General features: G+C 39.5%; 1 protein-coding gene across 1 annotated transcript in view; it reads right to left on the reverse strand.

Annotated features, from left to right (window-relative positions):
• Positions 1 to 24,586, reverse strand: part of LOC126472131 (telomerase-binding protein EST1A) — a 353,124-nt gene that overhangs the window by 155,647 nt on the left and 172,891 nt on the right. Inside the window, exon 11 of the mRNA XM_050099913.1 lies at positions 17,870 to 17,980. Within this exon, the coding sequence (XP_049955870.1) occupies positions 17,870 to 17,980 (111 nt within the window). The remainder of the gene's footprint in view (positions 1 to 17,869; positions 17,981 to 24,586) is intronic.

Raw genomic sequence — 24,586 nt, forward strand, 5'->3', positions numbered from 1 at the left:
CAGACTGCAGTAGCCTAACAAGTCAGTGATTGCCAAACATTGCCTCTCAGAGTTACATGGAATGAATTACGACCAGCAAAGGTTCTGACACAGACATCCAAATACTGGCATTGTGTTAGTAAAGAATCTATCGAGATTAGAGTACAGGAACTACTGATAAATCGACATAGCAGTTACATCCTTAGTAAGACCTGAGAACCCGCTTTGAATCTCATTAAAAGTAGAAAGAAGGGATCCCACCACAAACTGACTTCGAGAACAGGCAGAGAACGGAATGGGTGCTGGACACTCCACACCTGGGTGCGGACCGTGTTGTGAACACCTGGAGGGGGGAAGTAGATAAAAGCCGAGTAACAGTGCCTCATTGCACCTGATGATGTGCTTGCCGAAATATTGTGCCCATTGGACACTAACACCCGCCTGTTCACCTGTGCACTCTTTCATCAACCTGTCACTCGGTGCATTATTTCTGAACTTGCACAACAATCTATTCGCAGCAACAAGGGCTACATGTGGGCCAACAGAGATGATTTGAACTAATTGTGTTTAGGATTCTATCATTTTCCCCTTTTTTTCTTGTGGCCCATACTTTGTCACACGGAGGGATTGCGACCTGGAAACCTTTTTCTGTATGAATTAGGCCTACACACACAGTCCCCATCACATACCATACAGAACGGCATGCACAAATTTATGAAAACCACTTTGATATGACCACAGCATGTTATTAATTGTGAAAATTGCTTTTTTTGGTCAGATCTGTCAGTAGCCCTCAATGTCTCTGTGTCTGGAACTGTATGGCAAAAGAACACAAGCTGCTATATCATGATCAATTGCACACAATCTATTCATATGTGAGGAAGAGCTCCAACAGAACTGCTGCCAAGGGAGTCACTCAATGGGGTATACCATCTGTAATACTGGCACACAAAAAGAGTTGTTCAATTGCTGTAACTTTGTTCATACCAGAACGGAATGAAAACAATTATTGTTTTTCATTAAAATGGGTTAACAAGAGAACTTCTTGTTTCTCTTCACTTCAACTCATTTTGACTATGTTCAGACAACTCTTTTGATAGGATTTTGGGTTCTCAAACACTCATTGCACACCCTCTGTTACACTACTACACCTAGATTATTACACCCACACACACTTACACTACCCTGTACTTTTCTAGTGAATGACAGGAGACTTCTTGATGTCACAGTACATCAGCTATCACGTTCACACCCAGCGGTAAACAGAAACTCGTCAAGGCTACATTGCTCCAGGCATCGCTCTGACCAACAAATATGCATTCTGCGGCATACAGCTGTGAAAACATAGGTTGTGTAATGACCACATGGTATGTTACAGTGATTTCTGCTTTTGATTACTATGCTTTTGTAACCATCTTACTGGATGTAGCACCATACTTGTGCTCTAAACTTGATTATTTACACAAAATATATAGGGTTGTGAGCACACTACTGAATTTTGATATAGTGTAGCAAATACAGAGATTGGTGTCTCTGCTGGGACTGGGTTGCCGGAGGCCATACTAGGCACATTCCAGCAGATGATAAGGCATAACCTAATGCATGCATGACTACAGCAGAGCCTGCCTGCTGCTCATTATAGAGTGCTGCTGTTACAGATGTTATGTATTTTTTTTTACAAACTTTAATTAAATGACTAGGAGATTCTATTGAGCAGTGGTATAAGGAGTACACAAGTCACTTTTCACTCCCCACTGTGCATTATTGGCGTCTTAAGTCAGAGGTGGCCAATCTGTGGCCCGCGGGCAATGTGTGGCCTGTGGGGCGCTAATTTTTGTCCCGCAGAGCTGTTTCACATGAAAGAAAACTTTAACTTTTATTTCACATAATACCTGCAAAACAGCATTCCATCAAACTCACAACACTATCAGCCGTAAAGTTACAGCCCTTTACGTGTATCTGTGGTGCACATTCAATTGAGATGGACCTATCAACACCTCAGGTAAGTAGAGCCAGCTTTTATCTTTTTACAATTAAACTGTGATGGTTGTCTTTAATTTTAGTGGGCTTGCATTTATTTTATGTAATCTATTATGGTGAGAAGGTACACCAGTCGACATTAGCAATGGCTTCTGCCTCAGTAGGCTGCTAGGGTAAGTGAAGCATATGTAATTTTTCATATTTGTGACACATGACTTTCAGATCTAAAATATCAGTTTCCTAAAGCAGTTGACAACTACTCTCAAAAATTCTTGAAAGAATAGACTGTGAAGTTTGAATAACACTCAAATGAAAGATCAGTAACTCAACGAGCAGCGTAGGTCTCCGGTATCATCCTAGCCTTCCTTGTGGAAGGTCAGGATTCGATTCACCAGTGGGTTGTATTTGGTAGTCACTGGATTGCTGGTTCAAGCCTAGTTTCGGTCAGAACTTTTTTAGTTTTTTCCTGTTCAGTTTGAATACCTATCACATAAATCTATGCTAATTAGCACATATCTCATTTTTATTTTCATGGAAAATGCACCACTTCTAATTTCTAATTACATCTCTCACAAAAAAATCAAGCTTTCATTGCAATTATAAATCACTTAGCACTGATCCTGAATACATAAGGTTGTTAAGGAAAAGAAAAGAATTGAAATTAATTTTTTTTCCATATTCATGTACCATACGCTTCACAGAAATGCCCGTGGAACATGAACGTTTGTTTACAAATTTACCACAACTGAGAATTGAAAGCCACCCATGTGGCAGTTGAGCTCCTACCACAGAGCCACGCAGCCCATCAAAACAGTCAACTTGCTTTACGGTGCTTAACAACTTTAGGGAACTTTAAAGTAGATTTTGCAGGGAATTGTTGCGAGTTGCATCAAACTACTTCAGGTAAATGGTATTTGATTCTGAACCTCACATACCATATACATATAAAAATTTACAAAACTCTGATTACCATATGGACTCTTTGTCAGGTTCCACCTTACAGTGAAAAAAATGTCTGCTCCACTTCAAGGCGTAAAACTTTGTATAGTGTCAACTAGTAAACAAACAGGACCTAAGAAGTGGAAAGTTACAAAGGGGTTGAGAACTTTTCAAGATGACTGGATTGTAAACCAATTTTTTTGTCAGTCGACTATACCACAAAACCCATATGTCTGATATACACTGAAACTGCCCGAGTTCCAAAAGAACATAACATTAAAAGGCATTACAAGACTAAACGAGCAATTACGTTTAATAAGTACAATGGAAAATTTCGACAAGACCAGGTATAAGACTTAAAAAGGAATCTTTCTGCTCAACAGCAGATATTTAAATGGACAAATTCAGAGTCAACATACTATGTGAAACCGAATTATGCAGTAGCTCTAATATTGGCAGGAAAATCAAAGCCATATTCAGATGATGAAATAATTGAGCAATACTTAGAGACCGTAGTTGAAATTGTGTGTCCTGAAAAGTAGAAAGATTTCTCAAAACTAAGCCTGTCCTGTCAAACTATTACTACGGCGTGTGTACGACACTGAAAAAATTATTAAAGATAATTTTAAAAATCATGCAACTGAGTTTATATTTTATTCTCTAGGTTTGGATGAAAGCGCAGATAGGGCGGATACTGCCCGAGTGGCAATTTATGGCAAAGGTGTTGATGCCCATTTTAATAAAACAGAAGAATTAGTGGCATTGTAGCCACTTAGGATACCATAAAGTCACGAAATTTGTTGGAAGCAGGTATATCGACAGTAAGTCACTTTTAGTTAAAACTTAACAGCCTATCGGGGCTAACAACGAATGGTGCTCCACCAATAGCTGAGAAATACTAAGGTTTAGTTCATTTGATTGAAGACAAGGCCTGCAAAGTTAGCAATACGTCGATGCTAAACTTTCACTGCTTTATCCATCAAGAGAATGTCTTGCCAAGTCTCTCAAAATGGACCATGTCATGAAGGAGGTTCCCAAAACAATGAACTTTATTAAGTCAAAAGGACTGAATGACCATCAGTTCCAAGAATTTCTTAAGTCTCTGGGTACAGAGCATGGTAACATTTCATATTGTACAGAAGTAAGAGGGCTAACCCATGCAAAAATGTTGAAAAGAGTGTTTGATTTGAAGCAGACTTTGCATTCTTGGTCAATATAACTCGCCACCTAAATGACTCCAACGAAAAGATCAGCTGATTAATGTCATGCACAATATTATTTCCGCATTCCGAATGAAACTTGGGCTTTGGGAACAACTGTTACGAACAAAAAACTTCACGCATTTTCTTACACTGTCAAAGCAATCTTAAGTCACACAGGCAGCAGCATTAAACATGCTTCTTTGATACCTGAATTGAAATACAAATTTGAAAACTGGTTTCAAGATTTTAAGAACCATTGTCTGCTTTTTTTTTTATATTTGCTATGTCATTCTCCGTATACATGAGTTTACTACCGGGACATTTAGAAATGGAATGTTGTGAAATTAAATGTGGTGCACAGTCAAAAGAGAAATTGAATCAGGTTGGTTTGGAAGAGTTCACGTGTATGAACATCTTTTATTCAGATTAATTACATCAAATCACAAATGAGAACACAAATTACTGATGTTCATCTGCAAAATTCTTTGCATGCAGCAACTTCTGCTGACATCGACACTGACTCACTCATTTCAGTCAAACAAAGCCGACATCCCACTAACATTGTATTTCATTCAATTGTATAATAAGTGTTCTTGCCCCACAACTGTTTTATTTTCTTTAAAAAATAAATTAATATTTCTTGCTTATTTTGGTTCACAAAATAAAAACTGGTAATGCGGCCTGCGGGGAAATTCCCTCTCAAAATTTGGCCCGCCTGCCGATAAGTTTGGTCACCCCCGTCTTAAGCAAAGCTAACCAATGGAAAAGTGCCTCTACAGGGTTGCCACGAGTTTCCCCAAGTGAGCTTCCCTGATATTTTCCTTATTTCCAGACAAGTTTTAGCATTTTTCCCTGACAAATTTTGAGATCCCAAGGGTAAGTTAAGACGTAAGTTGACAATCATTCTTTGCAGCTACGGTACAAGAAACAATAGTGGAAATGAGGAAATATTTTAAAAAGCTTACAATCAGATGGAGTTTCTTGATTTGAGCAAAAATCGTTATGTATTAACATCAACATATTTTGTAATGAATTGTTTTTAGATGGAGAAAGCAAGCCAAATGGTATGTGTGTTTCATTAAGACCATTGATGTTATTTTATTTCAACAAAATGAAACATATTTTGTGATAAAATACACATTTCCTTGGAGTCACAAGACAGATTTCAGAAATAACCGTGGAAAAAAATAGGCCTCTTGAAAGAAATGTATAAGGTGGGAAAGAATTGTGTAAACCAACAGTGCAGGTGACCACCAATAAAATGTTGGTTCTACTATGTTCGTTATTGTTGGTAATTTCCACTGTGTAATATGTATTATTTTACAGTTATTGTGTGATTTTTCTTTTGAGAAATATATGAGTACATAGCGTACAAACTGCCAGCAACTGACTCAATTTTCTTCTTCTTATTGTCCATACTTTCTAAAATATAAACTGCTTTTGAAGTGCCAAAATGTACTAGAACAAATAAAATGTCTATAAAACACCACACTGTACAATGTACTTGTGGTGAGACAGTTGAAATTCCTAAAGTCCATCGCCCATGGCCTCTGGCCTGCTGAATGCACCACAATCTTGAGTCCATGGATAAACCACGAAAATCCACTGCATTACACCACACACAAACAGACCCGACCTGTGGGCAGATCGGTGAGACTAGATCCAACGAGCAGGGGCTGCACATTAGTGGGAACCGAATGGCTTCAGATCAGCAGGCCCGGTCCATTACAGATATCCACAAAAGAGGCTTGCGATTTTGGCCCATCACAGAAATTTGCTCATGTGGCCAGCTACTCATGAGCCACAGGCAGCTAGTTGATGAAATGAGACCACGGTGATCAATCCATGCAACAGGTAACTTGTTCAAATACTCTGAGAATCAATAATAATGAGGACAGGTAGCAACTCACCACAAATATGATTGCTGGGCCAAAAACAGGCATGTAGAAAAAAAATCAATCACACACTCACAACTAAATTTTCAGCCATAGCTTTTGTCTGAAAATGAGAGCACACACACATTCACACAATCACTCAGACATAACTCAAGCTCAAGACTGCTGTCTCTGGCCGCTGCATCTGCAGTCTCTCAGATTCATACCCAAACAAACAACTACTCGTGCCTCCCTGACTCTCGTCGGCAGCTACTAGGCTAGCAGCAAGAAAAGTGGCAGCACTGACTGCAAGTTGAGAAGAAGAATGGTAGGAAAAGGCAGTAGGAATGAGGCAGTAGGGAAGCAGTGCACATACTCAACTACACCCAGCCAATGATGATGCACGACACCTCAGTAAACAAACCATTTCATCTACTGAGACAAAACGAGATTTTTCGAGTGTTATTTTCAAATTTCCCTGATGTGTTTGAAATTCCCCGATTTCCAGAACCTGTGGCAACCCTGCTTTATGAACTCCACCTTCCCTGTCCACTATTCAATAACATATTTAAGGAAACACTTGTGATAGAGCATTGCATCATTCTTGATATTGATTTTAACTTGTCAGTCTTGAGTTCATTGTAGTCTGAAATTTGTGAGTTTGACATGTATGTGTCTTATTGGCACTTAATACTAGTATCCTTTTGTGGAAATAATCAATTTATGACACAATAATTTAACTGAATAGATAAAAAAAAAATCTATTCACCAAGTGGCGGCAGAACATACACATAAAAGAATCTCGTCCAATGCAGTCCCCAACAATCAGTCTTTCCTTCTCATCCCATGCAATAAGTCTCCCCTGACCCACAGTTCTGGGTGACTTTCCCAAAATCTACCCCTTTTCCTAGACCTCTTCAGTCCTTTTCCTTCACCCCTCTTCCTTCCCCTTCAACCCTTCTGCTCGAAGGAGCCACTGGCTCCAAAGGCTTGGCAATTACAACCATCTTTTATTTTGGGTGTTCTTCCGCCGCTTGGTGAGTAGATTTTTTAGTATCCTTCTGCGCACTTCTTGTAACGTTGTTTCTTTCTAGAACAACCACCCCCTACTTATCACCCACATAAGGATTGTGAGACAAGATCAGAATAATTACAGCAAGCACATAGGCATTCAGATAATCATTCTTCCCTTGCTATGTATGTGGATGGAATGGGAAGAAACTTTAATAACTGGTACAATAGGACAAACCCTCTGCTATGCACTTCATGGTGTAGATAACACTGCCTTATTGGCTGCCCCCCACTTTAGTTATGGGTTTATGTAATTACAATTTTCTCAGTCAAAGTTCATTGCAAACGTCTACACGCTGCACCTCCAACTCTGTTTCTCAGTGTGAAGATATGGATATTTAGGCCTCCTTTGCAATCTGTTGAACAAGTCGCATTGATGGCCCACGATTTCCCCTCAGGGACCTGTGAACACGTGCCCTGTTTGTCTCATCAAAGCAATAAATAGGAGCGGCTGCACCTAGCAATATAGCCGGCCCAGCCTGCCCCTCCATCATCCCGGAGAGCTAGAATATTTGTTCAGGCCGTGTTTTCCACCACATTCCTGCTGCTCACTATTGTACTGTACCATCCACTAGTTGCCTAGATAGCTGCAACTCTGCTTTCTATGAGACTGTTCATGAACAGAATTTCCTTACACTGACGTATCACCCACACTTTTTAACAGAACAGTTTGTACTTATGATTACAACTTCTAATCTGGCACAGACAATTAGCAGACTCGAATCGTGACTGTAGGCCTGGTTATGCCTTGTTCAAGTTTTTAAGTGTCAAGTTCGAGTCTGCTAACTGCCTGTGCCAGATTAGAAGGTGCAATCACAAGTACAAACTGTGCTGTTAAAAGTCATGATTGAGCCCACCACTGTCAACATCCTTTTCATTATCTGCATGTTACGCAGCATGCTGTGCCAAACCACACCGGATATTCAAATATCTACTGACTTAAACCAAAACATCTTACCAGAAATAGCAGAATCCCACTCCCACTAACAAGAGTTAATGTTGCATTTATTGAAACTAAGAGTCTTAACACCAGCAGAATTTCAGAAAGAAGTGCTGAGCTGATGCTACACCGATGGATATGCAATATTACAGTAATTATTAGTTTCATGATTACAATGGTTTTATCAGTTATGCTACACTCAGCTGATGTGTGATTTCCGCAGTTTCTCTCTGCTTTCACTATGTACAATGGCAAAATGTGATCCCGACATTTCTTTTAATTCTGTGGTGACCCAAGAATTCCTACATTACCATCATAATATGCCTTTGTTCCAGGCATCTTGTGTCAGAGGTCCCTACTATGGATTCTCCACACCTGTGGGACAGCTGCATTTACCCCATTCAGCATCATTCTTACAAAGAGTTTCCATTTTCTCTGCATTCTTAAATGCCTTGATATGGGATAGCTGATGATTCATCCCATGTGCATAATTCATTCTGCCATTACTACGTTGCTGTTGGCAAGTTCTACCTGCAGAAGTTTAAGGAGATGCACTAGTGGGATCCAAACGACAGGACAGTAGCATGCAAAGGCAGAACCACTGTTCCAAGAAGATTGCTTAGAGTTTTCAACATCTTGCTGGTGATGCCTGGATGTGAAAATACATGAATACTGAAGTTATTCTTGTGAAGGATTTGAGACACACACACTAGTATCCTGTACACACAACTGGTATTAGTGCTCAATATGCCCACATACAGTTCAGTTGTAAAGTACTTGTTATTCACATTCAGAATATAAATTGACAGAATGTGCCATTTCTACAATGTCTCTGCACCATGGCACTCCTATTTCCTCCCCTACTTTCAGTAATGAAACTGGAGAAACTGTAGTTGCTACACAGTTATTTTCAATCTTTTAAAGGAATGCAGGAGAAGCAGAGCTAGGAAGTAAATAGTTTTGATGGTGTTTACGTTAATGGGTGAAGTATCATTGTATAAGTTAATCAGCCTGTTCCTCATAGGTCAAAGGCCAGTCAGAAAGGTGTCAGTGATGCAAGAGAATGCCAATCAGCTATTGTGGTGAGGCATTTCAATCTGGTATTGAGTGTGATACTTTCAGCATCTTCAGTATTGAGGATGGGGTGTGAGTCGTGCTTGGGTAGCTCAGTTGGTAGAGCACTTGCCCGTGAAAGGCAAAGGTCCCGAGTTCGAGTCTCAGTCCGACACACAGTTCTAATATGTCAGGGATTTTCACACTTCATATTGTCGTCTTCACCACTCAGAGGTTTTAACTTTTCTCACGGACAATACTCATCAGTCGGCAGTATGTTTCTTTGCACATTCTTGCAACCAGAATCAATGTCCAAACTTGACTCTGCTTGCTGTATCACTGAAAGTTTGAGCTCTATGTTACCTCCATTACCCAGATTACTTGCACACATGTACACACAGAGAGGGATGCAAACATCAGTGCTTGTCTTAATTATGAGAATGGTATAAAAGTTTGCCGACTATTGTAAGTGGTCCAACAATCAGTGACCCTCCCCCTTGCTGCAGTCATCAATAAATAAGCAAGGGCATCTTACACATTTTTCATCTTACATGGAGAACCACTGTGCCACTGGAGTGTCTGATAGATGTGTAGCTCTTTTTCTACTCCAAGGTTGAGGAGAAGACATCTCATAATTGTAGTTGTGAAGATGTGATAGCAAATACACCTCCAACAGGCTTGTTGAAGCAGACTGATTTGCCTACAGGACATGCACATGCATCAAAGCATCCACCCTCACAATAATGATGCACATCAAAATTACACACAACACCCTACCTTATTCTTAAATTTTTTAATCTAGTGGTGAACTGTTACATGCCATTTCAATTGTGTATGATACTGGGTCTCACTAGAGCACTTTCTAGTGTAAAAGAATCAAAATGTCTGCTTTACACGTAAGGTCCAATTAAACTACAAAACTGCTGTGTACAAACAAGTGTGAGATTGGAGGGGCACCCTGAATATTAATAAACTGTCCTCAGACAATTTATGGTTATCAACTCAAATTCAGAAAACTCAAAGGACAAAACTAGAAAATGTTACCCTCTTGTCCCAGGTGGTGCCCCATCATTTATGTAAACTGGGAAGTTTGGTCCCGACATTATGATTCTGGGTATACCATAACAGTTGTGCCGAAGCAGCCAGCAAGTGGCGCTACTTCGTAGAGTGCTGGCACATGGGATGGACTTTGTACCAATACTGTACTGGAATGTGCAGCATTGGCTGTAACTCTCATGCTCGGTGACAAACACAATCTAGCCACAGCACTTGATTTTCCTTTACCAGGGAGCTTGACTCTAGCTTTTAAAACTTTTATTGGTTCCATGTCAGCGGGAATAGTTAACATGCTTCTAATTTGAAACTGCACTGTGTTTTAGCCTCATTTCCACAACTGATGACATCACATGTATTAACGGGCAGCACCCTGGCCATTTCCAATACAATTCTACTGTGTGTCTCATCTGTGTTACGTTATTGTGCACATTAGGCACAATGACTTGGACTTCAGTTACTTAACCACTTGGTTCAGTCATTTTCTTTTGATACTTGCATGCATGTTTGAAAGGACACTGTTGACAATCCACAGCTGTACAAAATATTTCAAAATTAATTTTCTGGCTGAAAATTCCTTGGCATTAGCTGCATTACATACATAACTACTAACCAATAATGGCATATGAAAATCTATGCAGGACCCAGACCCGAACCCAGATTTACCACTTATCGCAAGTGGGCACTTTAAACCATTTTGACTATCCACGCAAGCTCCCCAGACCAACCCAAACTTCCTTTCGTCACACTGTCTACATCCTTACATTGTAGCCCATTACATTCATTACATAATGCTTGCTTTGTTACTTGGACTCCCACAACATGGAGAATGAAACAACAAGGAATCGACATCAATGATGTTATAGCTGTGTGCCTGCATAGGCTTGTAATACTAAAATGCATGCCTGAATGAACACACACTGTTGACGGTGCACAGCTATATGAAATACTCAAAATTAATTCGCTGACTGTCAATTCATAAGCATCAGCTGCCTTAGTTGTAGATCTATTACCATAGTGACGTGAAAATTTGTGCCGGACCAGGACTTGAACCTATGATAGTAGATCTATACCCGATACAGCTGATGCCGCAGTCAGCAAATCAATTTTGATGTTCTTTTAAGACACACAGTGTCACAGAGGTCGGTGGAGAATAGTAACCAGTCACTGGCTGAGAACTAGCAGAATTGCTAATTGATGGTGGGAAAAGATGCTCAGTGATGCGACAATTTAATCCTGACATTTGAAGCCCTGTCTGCTTTCATAAAACTGTTAATCAAATTGTCCACATTTAGTTGTTTCCTTTTTGTAGTGTGAGGGAATGGTGATCTGCATTTCATTTACTCCTACATAAAACCCATCTTGTTTCACCTCAGCCACACTTCAGGGAATGGAATAATGCCTTATAATGCACACACTACACATAAATTAAATTGCAATACAGAATTAAAGGTGCATTTTAAAGGAAACCTCAGATGTGGCATTTCACAGTACACTGATCATTTTATACGAAGAAATCCACTTCAATGCTTACCTACAGTCACAGCCACATCATCCCTGTTCACAGTTTCTGCAAGAGGGCAAACCAGGCTCTGTTCTGTGCACTTTTGTAGAGTTACAACATTCTGTATTGAAGACGTGTTTAATGACACATTGAATTTTTTTCTGATCAGCACACTTGACCGCTGAAATATTATAGGATTCCCAGGACTCTTTGACCTTTGGCAATGGTGGTTCAACCCTATCATTAGCTAAAAAGCTACATATTAACAAGAACACAAGTCTTGTTACCACTTGGATTTCCTTTAAAACCAAGCTAGCTTACGATGGCTCGCAGCTGCTGATTTAATGGCAAGACCTCTGTTTGAACCACCAGACTCATTTTACAATGTGACACATCATTGTTTGACCATTTGCTGTATTTTTGTTGTACTTGTGACTTATATATATGTCCCTTATGTGAATTTATGCTTTAGCTATCCCACACTGTTGTGTAACTGCTCACTAGCGCATTATGAAATCCTTACGTAAGGCATCACCTTGCAGCCCCTGCGTCCAAGTGCCACTCCACTTTTAAGCAGCACCTGCACTTATTGTCTTGACCTATAGATATCTTTGCACTATTACAAGGAACAGCTTTCCACAGAACCCAGTATCTTGGTGTAGAATTCCAACACCCCTGACAGCTACAACAGTCCTTATCTTACTGTATTCCATTTATCGTAAGAATAAACCTGATATAAAATTACACTGTCTTCTTCCATGTCTGCTGGAACCTCACTGGATTTCATTTCATATGGAGTGAAAACAAGGCTGTCTTGAGTACATTCGAGTACAATAATAAGGATACATTGACTCAGCAATGATATGGGGCAACAGCTTTACCGGTACATTTAACGTGGACAGCATTGGTCAGGCAAGTGATCTCACTAACCTGCAGTAATATGAATAGCTGCAGTAAAGACGTGAAAAGACACAAGCTGAAAACAATATAGTTTTGAATGTCATTTAATTTTTAAACATAAGGAAATTTTGTACGGCAAAACTAATGCGAAATGCTCCTGAAGTAAGATAATGGAAAATGGAAAATGTCCTTGATCTTTACCAACATAGTATTGTACTTAAAAACAGGTGATGAAATTTTCTGTAATTTTTCTGCATGACCTATGCATGGCGTAAAAAGTGCACTGCTTATTTCTCATGTAGTTAAATATTAAAGCCACTGAAGATATTAGTCAATCATCTGACAATCTCTGAACTCCTTCCATATCAGATTCGAGGAATATACTTCAGTACTGCTACGCTGATAACGAGGTGATCAGCAACAGAATCCAAAGCCACCAAACAGTCCACATTTCCATCTCCTCTTTTATGATGTGCTGTTCTGCATTTCGGCATAGTTCAGAAGTGAAGTGCCACAAAGCTTCGTGGATTAGTTTGAATCCATTTGACAGCTTAAATATCTCATTTCTCACGACGAATCCCTTAATTTGGCTCTAGATCAGTTTTGTTGGGTTCAGATAACAGTGGTACAGTGACAACTGTAAAAATACAGCATTTGTACAGTGTGCTCGATGCCGTGAAAATTGTTTTCCATGTTTCTATGAAGCTTATCACTCTGGCTTGTATAAGAGCACATTATACAAGCATTATACATTTGATTTTTTTCATTTTTCTCCAAAAAATTTGATTGTGTGATGTTTTCTTAACTTCATCAATATTTAACAATCTTTTATAAAATACTGACACTTAAGAATTTATATTTGCATGAAAACCACAATTTTGTGTGCAATGTGTAATTAGAAATGAGAAGGCATGCATTTTTCCTGATAAAACATGGTTTGCAAGAGTTAATTAATATATATTTGATTAATTTCATAGTTAAATAATCTAGATATTTAAAAAAAAAAAAAAAATGTTATGGGCCACAAAGAGATCAGATCTGTGCCCCAAAGCATATATCATTATAATTCAACAATGCTACCAATTACGCCACACTTATAATTTGAATACGACCTACTATTTATTACAGCATTTCTCAAAAGATGTCGGAGCTGGTTTTTGTCTTATAAGCGTGTTAAAATATTATGAACAACATGTTTCCCACCATTAATGGTGTTCTGCATACATGTTTCACTACGAAGCAGGAAGCAGTGTCATCCAGTTTCACAGTACGCATTAACAGCAATACAATCAGAGACTGTGCGACTGTGACTGTACCCAATTTTTTAAAATAAAAATTACGTAGTGAAAGTACGATTAAGAACAATGTTGATGGCTGTTAATACATCAGAATGTCTTTAAGTTTCATTTACAATGACATAGTAAAAAAATACCTGATACATAATTTGGACCTATTTCCAAGAGTGGAATAACATCAATGTATAAGAGTTATGGCTGCCGACCAATCATTGTACTTGTGTTTGTTTAAATCAGATTTATTCTTCAGATGAATGAAGTCCTTAAACACTTGTTCATTATTACAAAAGAATAGACTATTCACTCTATTTTGTGTTTTGTAGTGTTCATACCTAAGACACTTAAGTGGGTATAATATGAGAAGTAGCTCCCATATCTAAACCTCCCAATTCAGTGCCCTTTGTGAAAAGAGTACGCCAAGTAGCTACTATAATAATCAGGGTATACCTGCCACCAACCAGTCTGTGTGTCAAGCATGCCTAACTCACACAATTTCTAGTATTATGGCCACATTTGTTGTAAATGTTGAAGAGTTAGCCAGTTACAGAAACCTCACCCCAGTATGTTGTAGGAGCCATCAATTGGTCTTCGGCCTTACCTACTTCCTAATTAGGCACAGTCAGGGGCTGAATCAAAACTTCGACAGAAGGCAGAGAGGCCGGACATTTTTCAGTCGTACTGTTTCTTCATGCTGCTGAGAAGGCCAGATCACTATCACCTGTTTTGCCAATCTGTGTTGTGGATTTACGTCAGTGGGCAATCTCCATTGGTGACTATCCAGTTCATTTTGCCCTCCCTACCTGATTCATACCCTCAACACTAATCTTTACTCCTTTTCTCGAAGGAAATAAGTTTATACTGAATCTTACCGGCAGTACCCATTTAACATTTTGCCTTAACCTGCCTAGATTACTGATGCATTGCACTTCCCTTCTTACCAAGTTCGACCTGTCTCTCTCAAAAGTTCTGTTATAGGGAGTAAACTTCGTTCTTGTGCACCTAGCTGATACGTAGTTAATGCTAGCAATTTACCAGTGGAAAGTTACTTGATCTATGTTTCCACTCCTATTGACACCTTAGTCATACTCCGTTGTTCTCTCTTTCTGCAAGTGTATGGTGGCCCCGTGTCTTAGTAAGGGAACCAATGCAGCCAACAGAAGATTACCACATGAAGTCACAAACTTTTCCAACCTTACACACAATGTCTGCAAAGAAGAGTACTTTGCTTGGCTGTCAGCCATAACGTACCCTCAGTTGACTGCCACAATATTTGGAATACCTGACCTATCACCCATCATCATTGGAGAAACGCTGTAAGATAATGGTTCATGAGACATCACACACCACAAGGGGCACCCACACCAGTGAAAGTCATTTCACTCCCAGCACCAAAAGGAGGGCAGCCTAATATGATACAAACCTGCCTCCTAACTAACTACCATGTTAGCATGTCTGTAACCAATGCAAAGCAGGCAGCTCTATATAGAGCACAATGTGTTGGACTGCCTGGGACACTAAGGGTCAAACAGGTGGTCACACTTTTCATTCCTGCCCAGAACACCTCTTCCGATTTGCCTGCCAAAATTTTTCACATGTTGGTTTCAATCTCCAAATTTTTCTTGCCACGAGTCTAACACATAAACTGCAGCAACAGTCTTTAGCTCCGCTGCACCACAGATGCTGGTTTCATGTTTCCTTTTCTTTCTCCCCACCCTGTTATGCTGAAAACAGAGTCCTATACTGTTTCAGTTTACATATGCCAATTCTGGGTCATCATGAGAACCAGGATTCCTACTGTTAGAAACGGACAGTTGTACACTGTGCTTGCATCAGTAACTGTTATCCTAATTTGTTATGATCCCGCACCTGTTCCTGATACCAACTGCTTCACTCTGACGGTATCCCTCCCACTCTTAAGATGTTATACACCTGGAATATGATTTCAGTGTAAACCAACATCCATTTCTATTATACTTACCGAAACTATGCTTGGAGGTAAACTCTCATTACAATTGGTCACTGCCACTCTACTTTACTGATAGCCAACTGCTATGATCAACAGACAAACTCATTCCTCACAAGAAGGGGCAGATTAGTACGGATTGTGCAATAGTGTACATTAATGACTGGTATCATCAAAAGTATAAGATAGTTGTTAACACTACCCAGCTCCATCTCGGCTCTAGTTTTCCTCAGGGTAGTCATATGGCTACTATATTGAAAGAGCTACTGTAAACAACTTAATAATTCACCTAATGAAGCTGTACCTGAGCCTCAGCCATTAGGCAACTACAAGGACAACTAAAAGGAGTGATGCATGGACCCTATCTTAACTTAATATTTAGTTGAAAGCTTTACTTCATTAAACTGTTGTTTCAATTATGGGAAGATAGCAAAGATGTTTCTTATGATGCTGAGTCCATGGATGCAACCCTCTAAGATATGAAAACTTGTGCCCAGGTCCATCTATGCACATAAATTAGAACGAACTACTCTGTGGAACTACCACCACCTGTAACAGAAGTACTGTGCACAGGACTTAAAATATAATTTTTCAGCTTGAAGAGGTAGCAACAACTATTGCGCAAACTTCTTTAAAAATTGGAATTAGAATTCAGCATATTTACAATTATTTCTCTCTATAAGCCTCCATTAGTTATAAGATAAAGTACTGTTTACACCACAAAATAGTGGTTCACTTTGATATCAAGTAGTATATAGGTAGTAGTCATGGAATTGAACTAGAGCCATATACCTACAGGTATTGATTAAAGATCAATCCCTAGCTGACATGGCCTTCAGCCATATTACAACAGATCACTGTATCAAAAATCTTAGTGTCAGATAAAACTGTACTAGTTATAAGGTTCACCCCAATATTTTTGGAGTAACTGTTAAAATTAAACCTCTTTGAACTTTTTGTGGGAACTTTTTCTAAATTGAACCCCTTTTTACTTTTTAAGCACCTGGACCCTCATTAAAGCCCACCAGTCAGAATGTTGCAGTTCTTATGCCATCTGGCTCGTGAGGGGAGAGCAGCCTGGCAAGCGCCATCTACTGTCAGCAGCCAAGCATCAACCTTGTTGCTTCATATGACCACCAGCTATCCAAAGGAGCCTTCAGAAAATCACAACTTTTAAGAAGTCTATGCTCTACTCCTGCAGAAGCAGGGAGGATTAAGCAGTGGCCACCCATCCGAAGGGAGCAGGAATGAATTACTTAATTTTGTTTTCCATTCCAAGAATAATTTCCATGCTTTGAATTTTCTGCTGTGTAAAACACTCACAGCCTGTTTACCGTCCCAGCATGTGATGCTAGGCTGATCACTGATCTCATGGCAATGATTGCTGATGGACAGTCGCACTGTTAGTGCATCAGTCACAACCCTCAAACAATGAATTGTAGGAACGGATCACATGGGGGTCTAGGACCCGGGTAGTCAAGGGCCAAGGACGACACACTTTGCTCTCTTGTCTGCTGGCTTCTGATCCAATGATACATCTCTCTCCTGATGTTCCATTCAGAACGTCGGCCTAACGGCCACCCCCAAACAGATGGTGGCATCTCGGACCCGGGTAGCCAAGGGCCAAGGACGACACACTTCGCTCTCTTGTCTGCTGGCTTCTGATCCAATGATACATCTCTCTCCTGATGTTCCATTCAGAACGTCGGCCTAACGGCCACCCCCAAACAGATGGCGGCATCCATAGGTGTTCCATCTGTGGTTCTTATTCAGTAATGCAGCTATTCCAGATGTCCATATAAAGTCTTCCCCCCCCCCCCCCCCCCCACACACACACACACACACACACACACACGATCTGCACACTTAGTTAGCATACAGGTGGCAGTATTCTACCACGAGACCATTGAAAAATTGGTTATTTGATATGACATTTGCCTTAATGTAGGATACAATTATGTACAAACATAAATGACAGCTGTATCTTAAAGCTGTATATAATAAAGATCTTCTGAATGTAGTGACATTCCCTCCCTCCTTTCCAAATAGTCCACGTAGACAAGAAACAACAGGAAGTTAGTCTCTAAGGAGACATATACTTTTATAAGCAACTTACCTTCTTACGATTTTCATCAAAGAGAGAAAGCAAGCTCTCCCTTGCAGACTGCACAGGATTGGAGGCCATCAAACTTCGCATATAGTAGTACACTGCATCTAACTTTCTTCTCTGGAAAAAATACGAGTAAACATGAATTTCATGTATTTTAAGAAAGAGTAAAACAAATAGTAAGTGATTTAGACATAATTTCAAAGAACATACCCCAAGAGAAAAATGAATGTAACTGGTACATCAGTATATGCATATTAATCAGTGATATCAAAAAAGCAAGTTTTAAGTGCCCACATCACCTGAGCCATGCAGCATATGTAACCAGATAACAATGTAAGCATGTGTCAGTAAAAGTGTTAACTTCTTGCCATCCAATATAACACAGATATATGGAAGAAAGTCAAACATCAAGTTCCTGAGCTGAAATTTCTGTTTTTAAATAGTGCATCATTAGGGATGAACGAGAAGCTCACGAACAGTAAATCTGGATTTTAAAGAAAATTAAAATAAAATGGAGTAGGGTGTGACATGCTTGAGGAAAATAAACAATAAAATTTAAAGGAACATTGTTTGTTGACAATGGGTAATAATGTGAGTGTGCAAGCTTTCTCAGCCAATGTCAACTTGAACTAAATCTATCTGGCTACTAAGGCAGTACGCACTATAAAACTAAATAAGAAGTATAAAATAAAAGTCACAACATCAAATTTGCTTTCATCCAGAATTTCACCACAGAGCAAGTGTAAGTAGTCAGAGAATGTTCATAACAATTCATCAGAGAAAAAATTAATTATACGAAAAGTGTTGGCCAATTAAAAGAAATTATGGTGAAAGTACTGCTTTTTTCATGGACCCACAGTGCTCATTGAAACCAATGGGGAGGCATCCACTTGCAGAAGATGACCAGTTGCTTGCTTAAGTGCTCAAGCAAAGGCTGTGCCAGTGAAGAAGAGATTTCACTGCATCAAAATCACACCAAGAATATAACATAAAACATTTATTGTTTAAAAATTCATAATACTGATTTATACAGAATAGATATTTTAGACAGCTAACGTTAAGCCACGCTGGAATTAACATTTTAGTCACACTCAAATCTGTGACCATATAGGCTCACCAGACAAAATAATAGTCACCCCATTCAAAAAGTACAGTGGCCACTTTGGAGTACTGCAGATGGTGTAGAATTAGTGCCAGGCACTAATGTGACCTTCTACATCTGAAAAAAGTCATGTCAATGAAATGGTTTGTATGTGTCAGTTGAACGAAATCAGTGCTCTAACATGCGATGACACAAAGATATGTAACACAATGACACATAGAAGCTTACATGTCTGGATGTACCCATGACCATACTGTGAATGAAGTTGCTTGATTTGTTGGTGCATCAATGCTGACTGTCCAACATGTCTACAATGAATGGGGTGCCACATGCACATTGTAACACAAATACCACTCACACAATATAACAAAGCGTACAAGGATTCTAACTGACAGGGACTGGTACCAAATGTCATGTCTTGTCAATGACAATTGATTTCGAACACAACAGGAATTGCTGCTTTCAGTGAATGCAGATCAACCTCAATCAATTTCTGAGTGAACTGTTGCAGTGAGGTCCATGCAATTGCAATTCTCACAGTAAAATATAAAGCTACATATCTTCAATGGGCCAAGCAACACAGACATTGGACAGTAGCTGCCTGGTGCATATGGAAAAGATGCAAGGTACTGAGAGCACCAACAGCCCAATGATGCAATTTGTAGTGCCCCCAGAATTTTACGAAAGTCTGGAGTCACTTGTGTTCCAGGCACTTCGAACACTGCCGCAAAACGTTATTTGTGCAGGCTAACCGAGAAAGAAGAGCAATACCGGGCCAACAAGTGACGCGCTCGGTTGCAGCAAAGAGAAAAGAAAAACTTCCAGCCCAGAATTCCATGGACGAATTTCATGCACGAAAAACATTGGTGATTGTTGTGTGTTGTGGAGAGACAATGGAAGAAAAAAAAAGATTATTATTAATAATGACTTGGTCTCTAGCAGACGGACATGTAAATTAGTATTGTATCGTTGAGAAAAAATGTTATTTAATTTGGTTGAATTCAGTCGTGTGCAAATGCCCTAAGAAAGTGTGGGTTTACTGTTTAATGTGGCAGTGAAATGGTGTATTGAATTTTGAATATAGAATATGTTAACAGCAACTGAATTTTGAGAGAGTCTTCATTTGGACTAGATAATAGGATTTTGGAATAGTAGATGAATTTTCACCTTCTTCAAAATATAGAATCTTCGGAGAAGAGTTTGATGCAAGCAGAAGACGCCGGAGCTGCAGGGAAGCTGAGCCTGTATCTGGCATTCAAGTAAGCTCACACTGATAGTCCAAGGAGCGCGGCTTTATATTTTCGAGAAGATACAATGGGGCACCGCAATTTTCCCAACACATGGACTCTGTATTTGAGGCCAGAGGTGATCTTGTGATGGCAGTTTTCATTTTTGTACCTAAACTTGGGCTCACTCATTCGGGTTACCATGAACATTTAACAGCATGTTTATTTTAATATTTTCAGTACCCGAGTGCTGCCCTTTCTTCTACATCTTCACCACTAACTAGTACGCTGTACACACTCATCTTTTCCAAGATGACAGCAGCTGTTTTAACAAGCCTCCATACAAACATTCCTGGTTGGACAAACACTCAGGGATCCCATAACGTTTCTATTGCCTAACTAAATCCCTCAATCTTAATCCTACAGAAATGGCCTTCACTATCTGGAACAGTGGGTACCTGGTGTACATGGTTGGTCTTTATTGAATTTTTTTCCAAAAATAGTAAACAGTTTACTTATGATGACTTTATTTACATCCATCGTATCTGAGAAAATTCCAGGAAAGAGTGTAGGGAATAAAGCTGAGAAGAAAAACGAGAAGCAGCAGCTTGGCTTTAGGTTGTGGAGCTCTTTTTAGGTACGGCAGTTCCAGAAGAAACATTAATATGAGCAAGATTTGCTGATGGTCTTCCTTGATCTTTAGAAGGCATCTCAGAATGTATGCCACAGTGAATTACTTCGAAGCCCTGGCGAACAAGGAATGCAAAAATGTGCAACTGATAGAGTGCTTGATATGTATTTTGGAAGTACCAGCTATTTTAAAGCAGGAAATAATGCAAAAGATGGATAAATGAGATAAACAGGTGCAATTTTAGCCTTACTTTTGGTTGTTGTGATGGAAGACATAATACATAAAAGTTGGAAAAGAGAGTCGAAGAGGATAATGTTAAGTTAATGGCCTTGCTTATGACCTAAGGATCTAGGGAAATAAGAAAGATGAAGTTCGGCAACAATCTGATGCATGGGCAGAAGTCAAATTTAGTGTGAGGAAGAGCGGTTTTATAATCATGACCAAGAAAAGGAGATGACTACTTATGTATTGTACTAGCGGAATAACAGATGAAAAATTTTAACAGCTTCAAATATCTTGGAAGTGTATTGGAAACAAAAGGAAGAAACTATGAGAAGTGTCAGGAGCTTGGAGTGGAATAAAGATGTCACACACAAGACCAAGGGAATAATATTTTGTTTCTACTACATGCCTAACCTGACCTATACTCCTCAAAACTGGTCAATGAAGAAAAGGGACATTAAATTTGACAGAAACAGAATGTGAGTACAAAGAATGGGCAGAATAAAAAATTAAAGAGATCAGAAAGCCTTCAAAGGAATTACCCTTACAGGAGTGTAGAGAATCAGCAGTTTTTTAAGTGAATTTCTAAAAAGGAATTACATGACAGAACATCAATGAAAATTCATGAATTGAGGCTTCAACACAAAAGATCAAAAGGAACACCAAGGGACAGTTAGCTGAAAAGGACAGAGGAGATTATTTGGAGAAAAGAAGAAGAATAGAAACAGGCAGAGGCAGAGGCAGAGGCAGAGGCAGAGCAGTGGTGAGATGACACAGGAAAATGGAAACACTTACGTGTACAACAGACACAGTCAGTGGCTAGAAAATGTTCGTGATGATGATTATGATGAACGGTGGTGGCAGTGGTAGTTATGCAACTCACAAGTAAAAATTATATATCTGTACTTACAGAATCTCATAAGATAAATAAGTAGCTCAACAAATCAACAACAAATGCTGTGAAGAATCCATTACAACTGGATGGGAGGAAGTAATGGCATTCTTGCACAACCTAGAAAGGGCTTGGAACCAGGACACAGTGATAATGGAAGCTTTACTAACACTGATAGATTGATAGATGGATTTCAAGATGAAATGTGGAAGGAACAGGACAAAGCACAACCCATAGCATTGTCAGAATGGTAGAAGTAAGAATTAGCAAAGGCTTCGGGAGCGACCATCAAGAAAATACGCAATTGCAAGAACAAATGTGAAGTTTCTAAAAGGCAACAAAAACTTGACAGCTCAAATAAAACCTCAAGCAGCAGAAATACAACACTTTGACACAGAAATTTGAAAACACAGGAAAACCAATGAAAGCACAAAGGGGGTGGTCAATTAGATCTAGTCCACGTAAAATATATGGAAAGCACTATAAAATGATGCTGCAAAGCTCTAGAAGCAGATAACATTCAACCTATGGAAATTTTACAACAATTCACAGTGAAGTTTTGAGTGTGTGGACCTCAACAATGACCAGTGACTTCATCACTGCAGAAAGAAATGAATACAAGGGGCCATGAGAGCTTTAACTTTAATTTTTTTCTTTGTTGATTTGAAGATTTTATTTTTTTCATTTATTTTGTGAAATATTTTAAGATAACTACTAAAAATTTGAATACAGTTTTTTTCTAGTTATACAAGGTGCATTCAAGTTCTAAGGCCTCCGAATTTTTTTCTCCGGACTGGAAAGAGATAGAAACATGCGCATTGTTTTAAAATGAGGCCGTGTTCATTGTCAATATGTCCCAGAGATGGCAGCACCGTACAGCAGATGGAATTTTACCGCCAGCAGCGAGAATGAGAAAATGGCGACGTTTTCCTTACTTGAACAGCGTGCTATCATTCGTTTTCTGAATTTGCGTGGTGTGAAACCAATTGAAATTCATCGACAGTTGAAGGAGATGGTGATGGAGTTATGGATGTGTTGAAAGTGCGTTCGTGGGTGCGACAGTTTAATGAAGGCAGAACATCGTGTGACAACAAATCGAAACAACCTCGGGCTCGCACAAGCCAGTCTGACGACATGATCGAGAAAGTGGAGAGAATTGTTTTGGGGGATCGTCGAATGACTGTTGAACAGATCGCCTCCAGAGTTGGCATTTCTGTGGGTTCTGTGCACACAATCCTGCATGACGACCTGAAAATGCGAAAAGTGTCATCCAGGTGGGTGCCATGAATGCTGACGGATGACCACATGGCTGCCCGTGTGGCATGTTGCCAAGCAATGTTGACGCGCAACGACAGCATGAATGGGACTTTCTTTTCATCGGTTGTGACAATGGATGAGATGTGGATGCCATTTTTCAATCCAGAAACAAAGCGCCAGTCAGCTCAATGGAAGCACACAGATTCACCGCCACCAAAAAAATTTTGAGTAACCGCCAGTGCTGAAAATATGATGGTGTCTATGTTCTGGGACAACGAGGGCATAATCCTTACCCATTGCGTTCCAAAGGGCAACACGGTAACAGGTGCATCCAACGAAAACGTTTTGAAGAACAAATTCCTTCCTGCACTGCAACAAAAACATCCGGGAAGGGCTGCGCGTGTGCTGTTTCTCCAAGACAACGCACTCACACATCGCGCTAACATTACGCAACAGTTTCTTTGTGATAACAACTTTGAAGTGATTCCTCATGCTCCCTACTCACCTGACCTGGCTCCTAGTGACTTTTGGATTTTTCCAACAATGAAAGACACTCTCCGTGGCCGCACATTCACCAGCCGTGCTGCTATTGCCTCAGCAATTTTCCAGTGGTCGAAACAGACTCCTAAAGAAGCCTTCGCCGCTGCCATGGAATCACGGCGTCAGCGTTGTGAAAAATGTGTACGTCTGCAGGGCGATTACGTCGAGAAGTAACGCCAGTCTCATCGATTTCGGGTGAGGGTAGTTAGTTAGAAAAAAAAAAAATCGGAGGCCTTAGAACTTGAATGCACCTCCTACTGGCCTTGAACCAGAGAATGGGCAGTGAAGTCAATGTTTATTAAATTTGACACCCTATTCATGTAGCAGTGTCTCATTGTGGACTACATGAAGCAACACTGGAACGAAAGTGCACTTCTGGAGAAACTGGTGAAGAACAAAAAGTTGGTTAGAATTGTAGCTCTACAGTTAACTTTAGAAGCTAGAGTAAAACCAGTGATGATTCTAGCAGCGAGGATGGGATGCACAGCTGAAAGATAGGGAAGTGTATTTAAATTGTTTGAAGAAATAGCTGGCTCGTAACTGGCAGTTCAAGTCAGACTAAAAGAGACCATTCTATACTGGGTTGTACCTACCAGACACTAGACCTGACAAAATAGGAGAGAATAGTGACTGATATATTACACACATTTTTTATATATTTTAGACATAGTCACTTATAAGTAGATCTGACAAAATGTTTTAAAGATTTTAAGACAGTAATACTGATTTGTTCTTTATATTGTAGATTCTGATAGTGGAAAATGTATGTTCAAAAATAGTCATAATTAAAAACTTGATTTGCAATTACACCTAAAATTAAAAGAAATGCAAGAAACAGAAGAAGATTGCCTAC

This window comes from Schistocerca serialis, chromosome 1 (assembly GCF_023864345.2).
Source record: "Schistocerca serialis cubense isolate TAMUIC-IGC-003099 chromosome 1, iqSchSeri2.2, whole genome shotgun sequence".
Classification (NCBI taxonomy): domain Eukaryota; kingdom Metazoa; phylum Arthropoda; class Insecta; order Orthoptera; family Acrididae; genus Schistocerca; species Schistocerca serialis.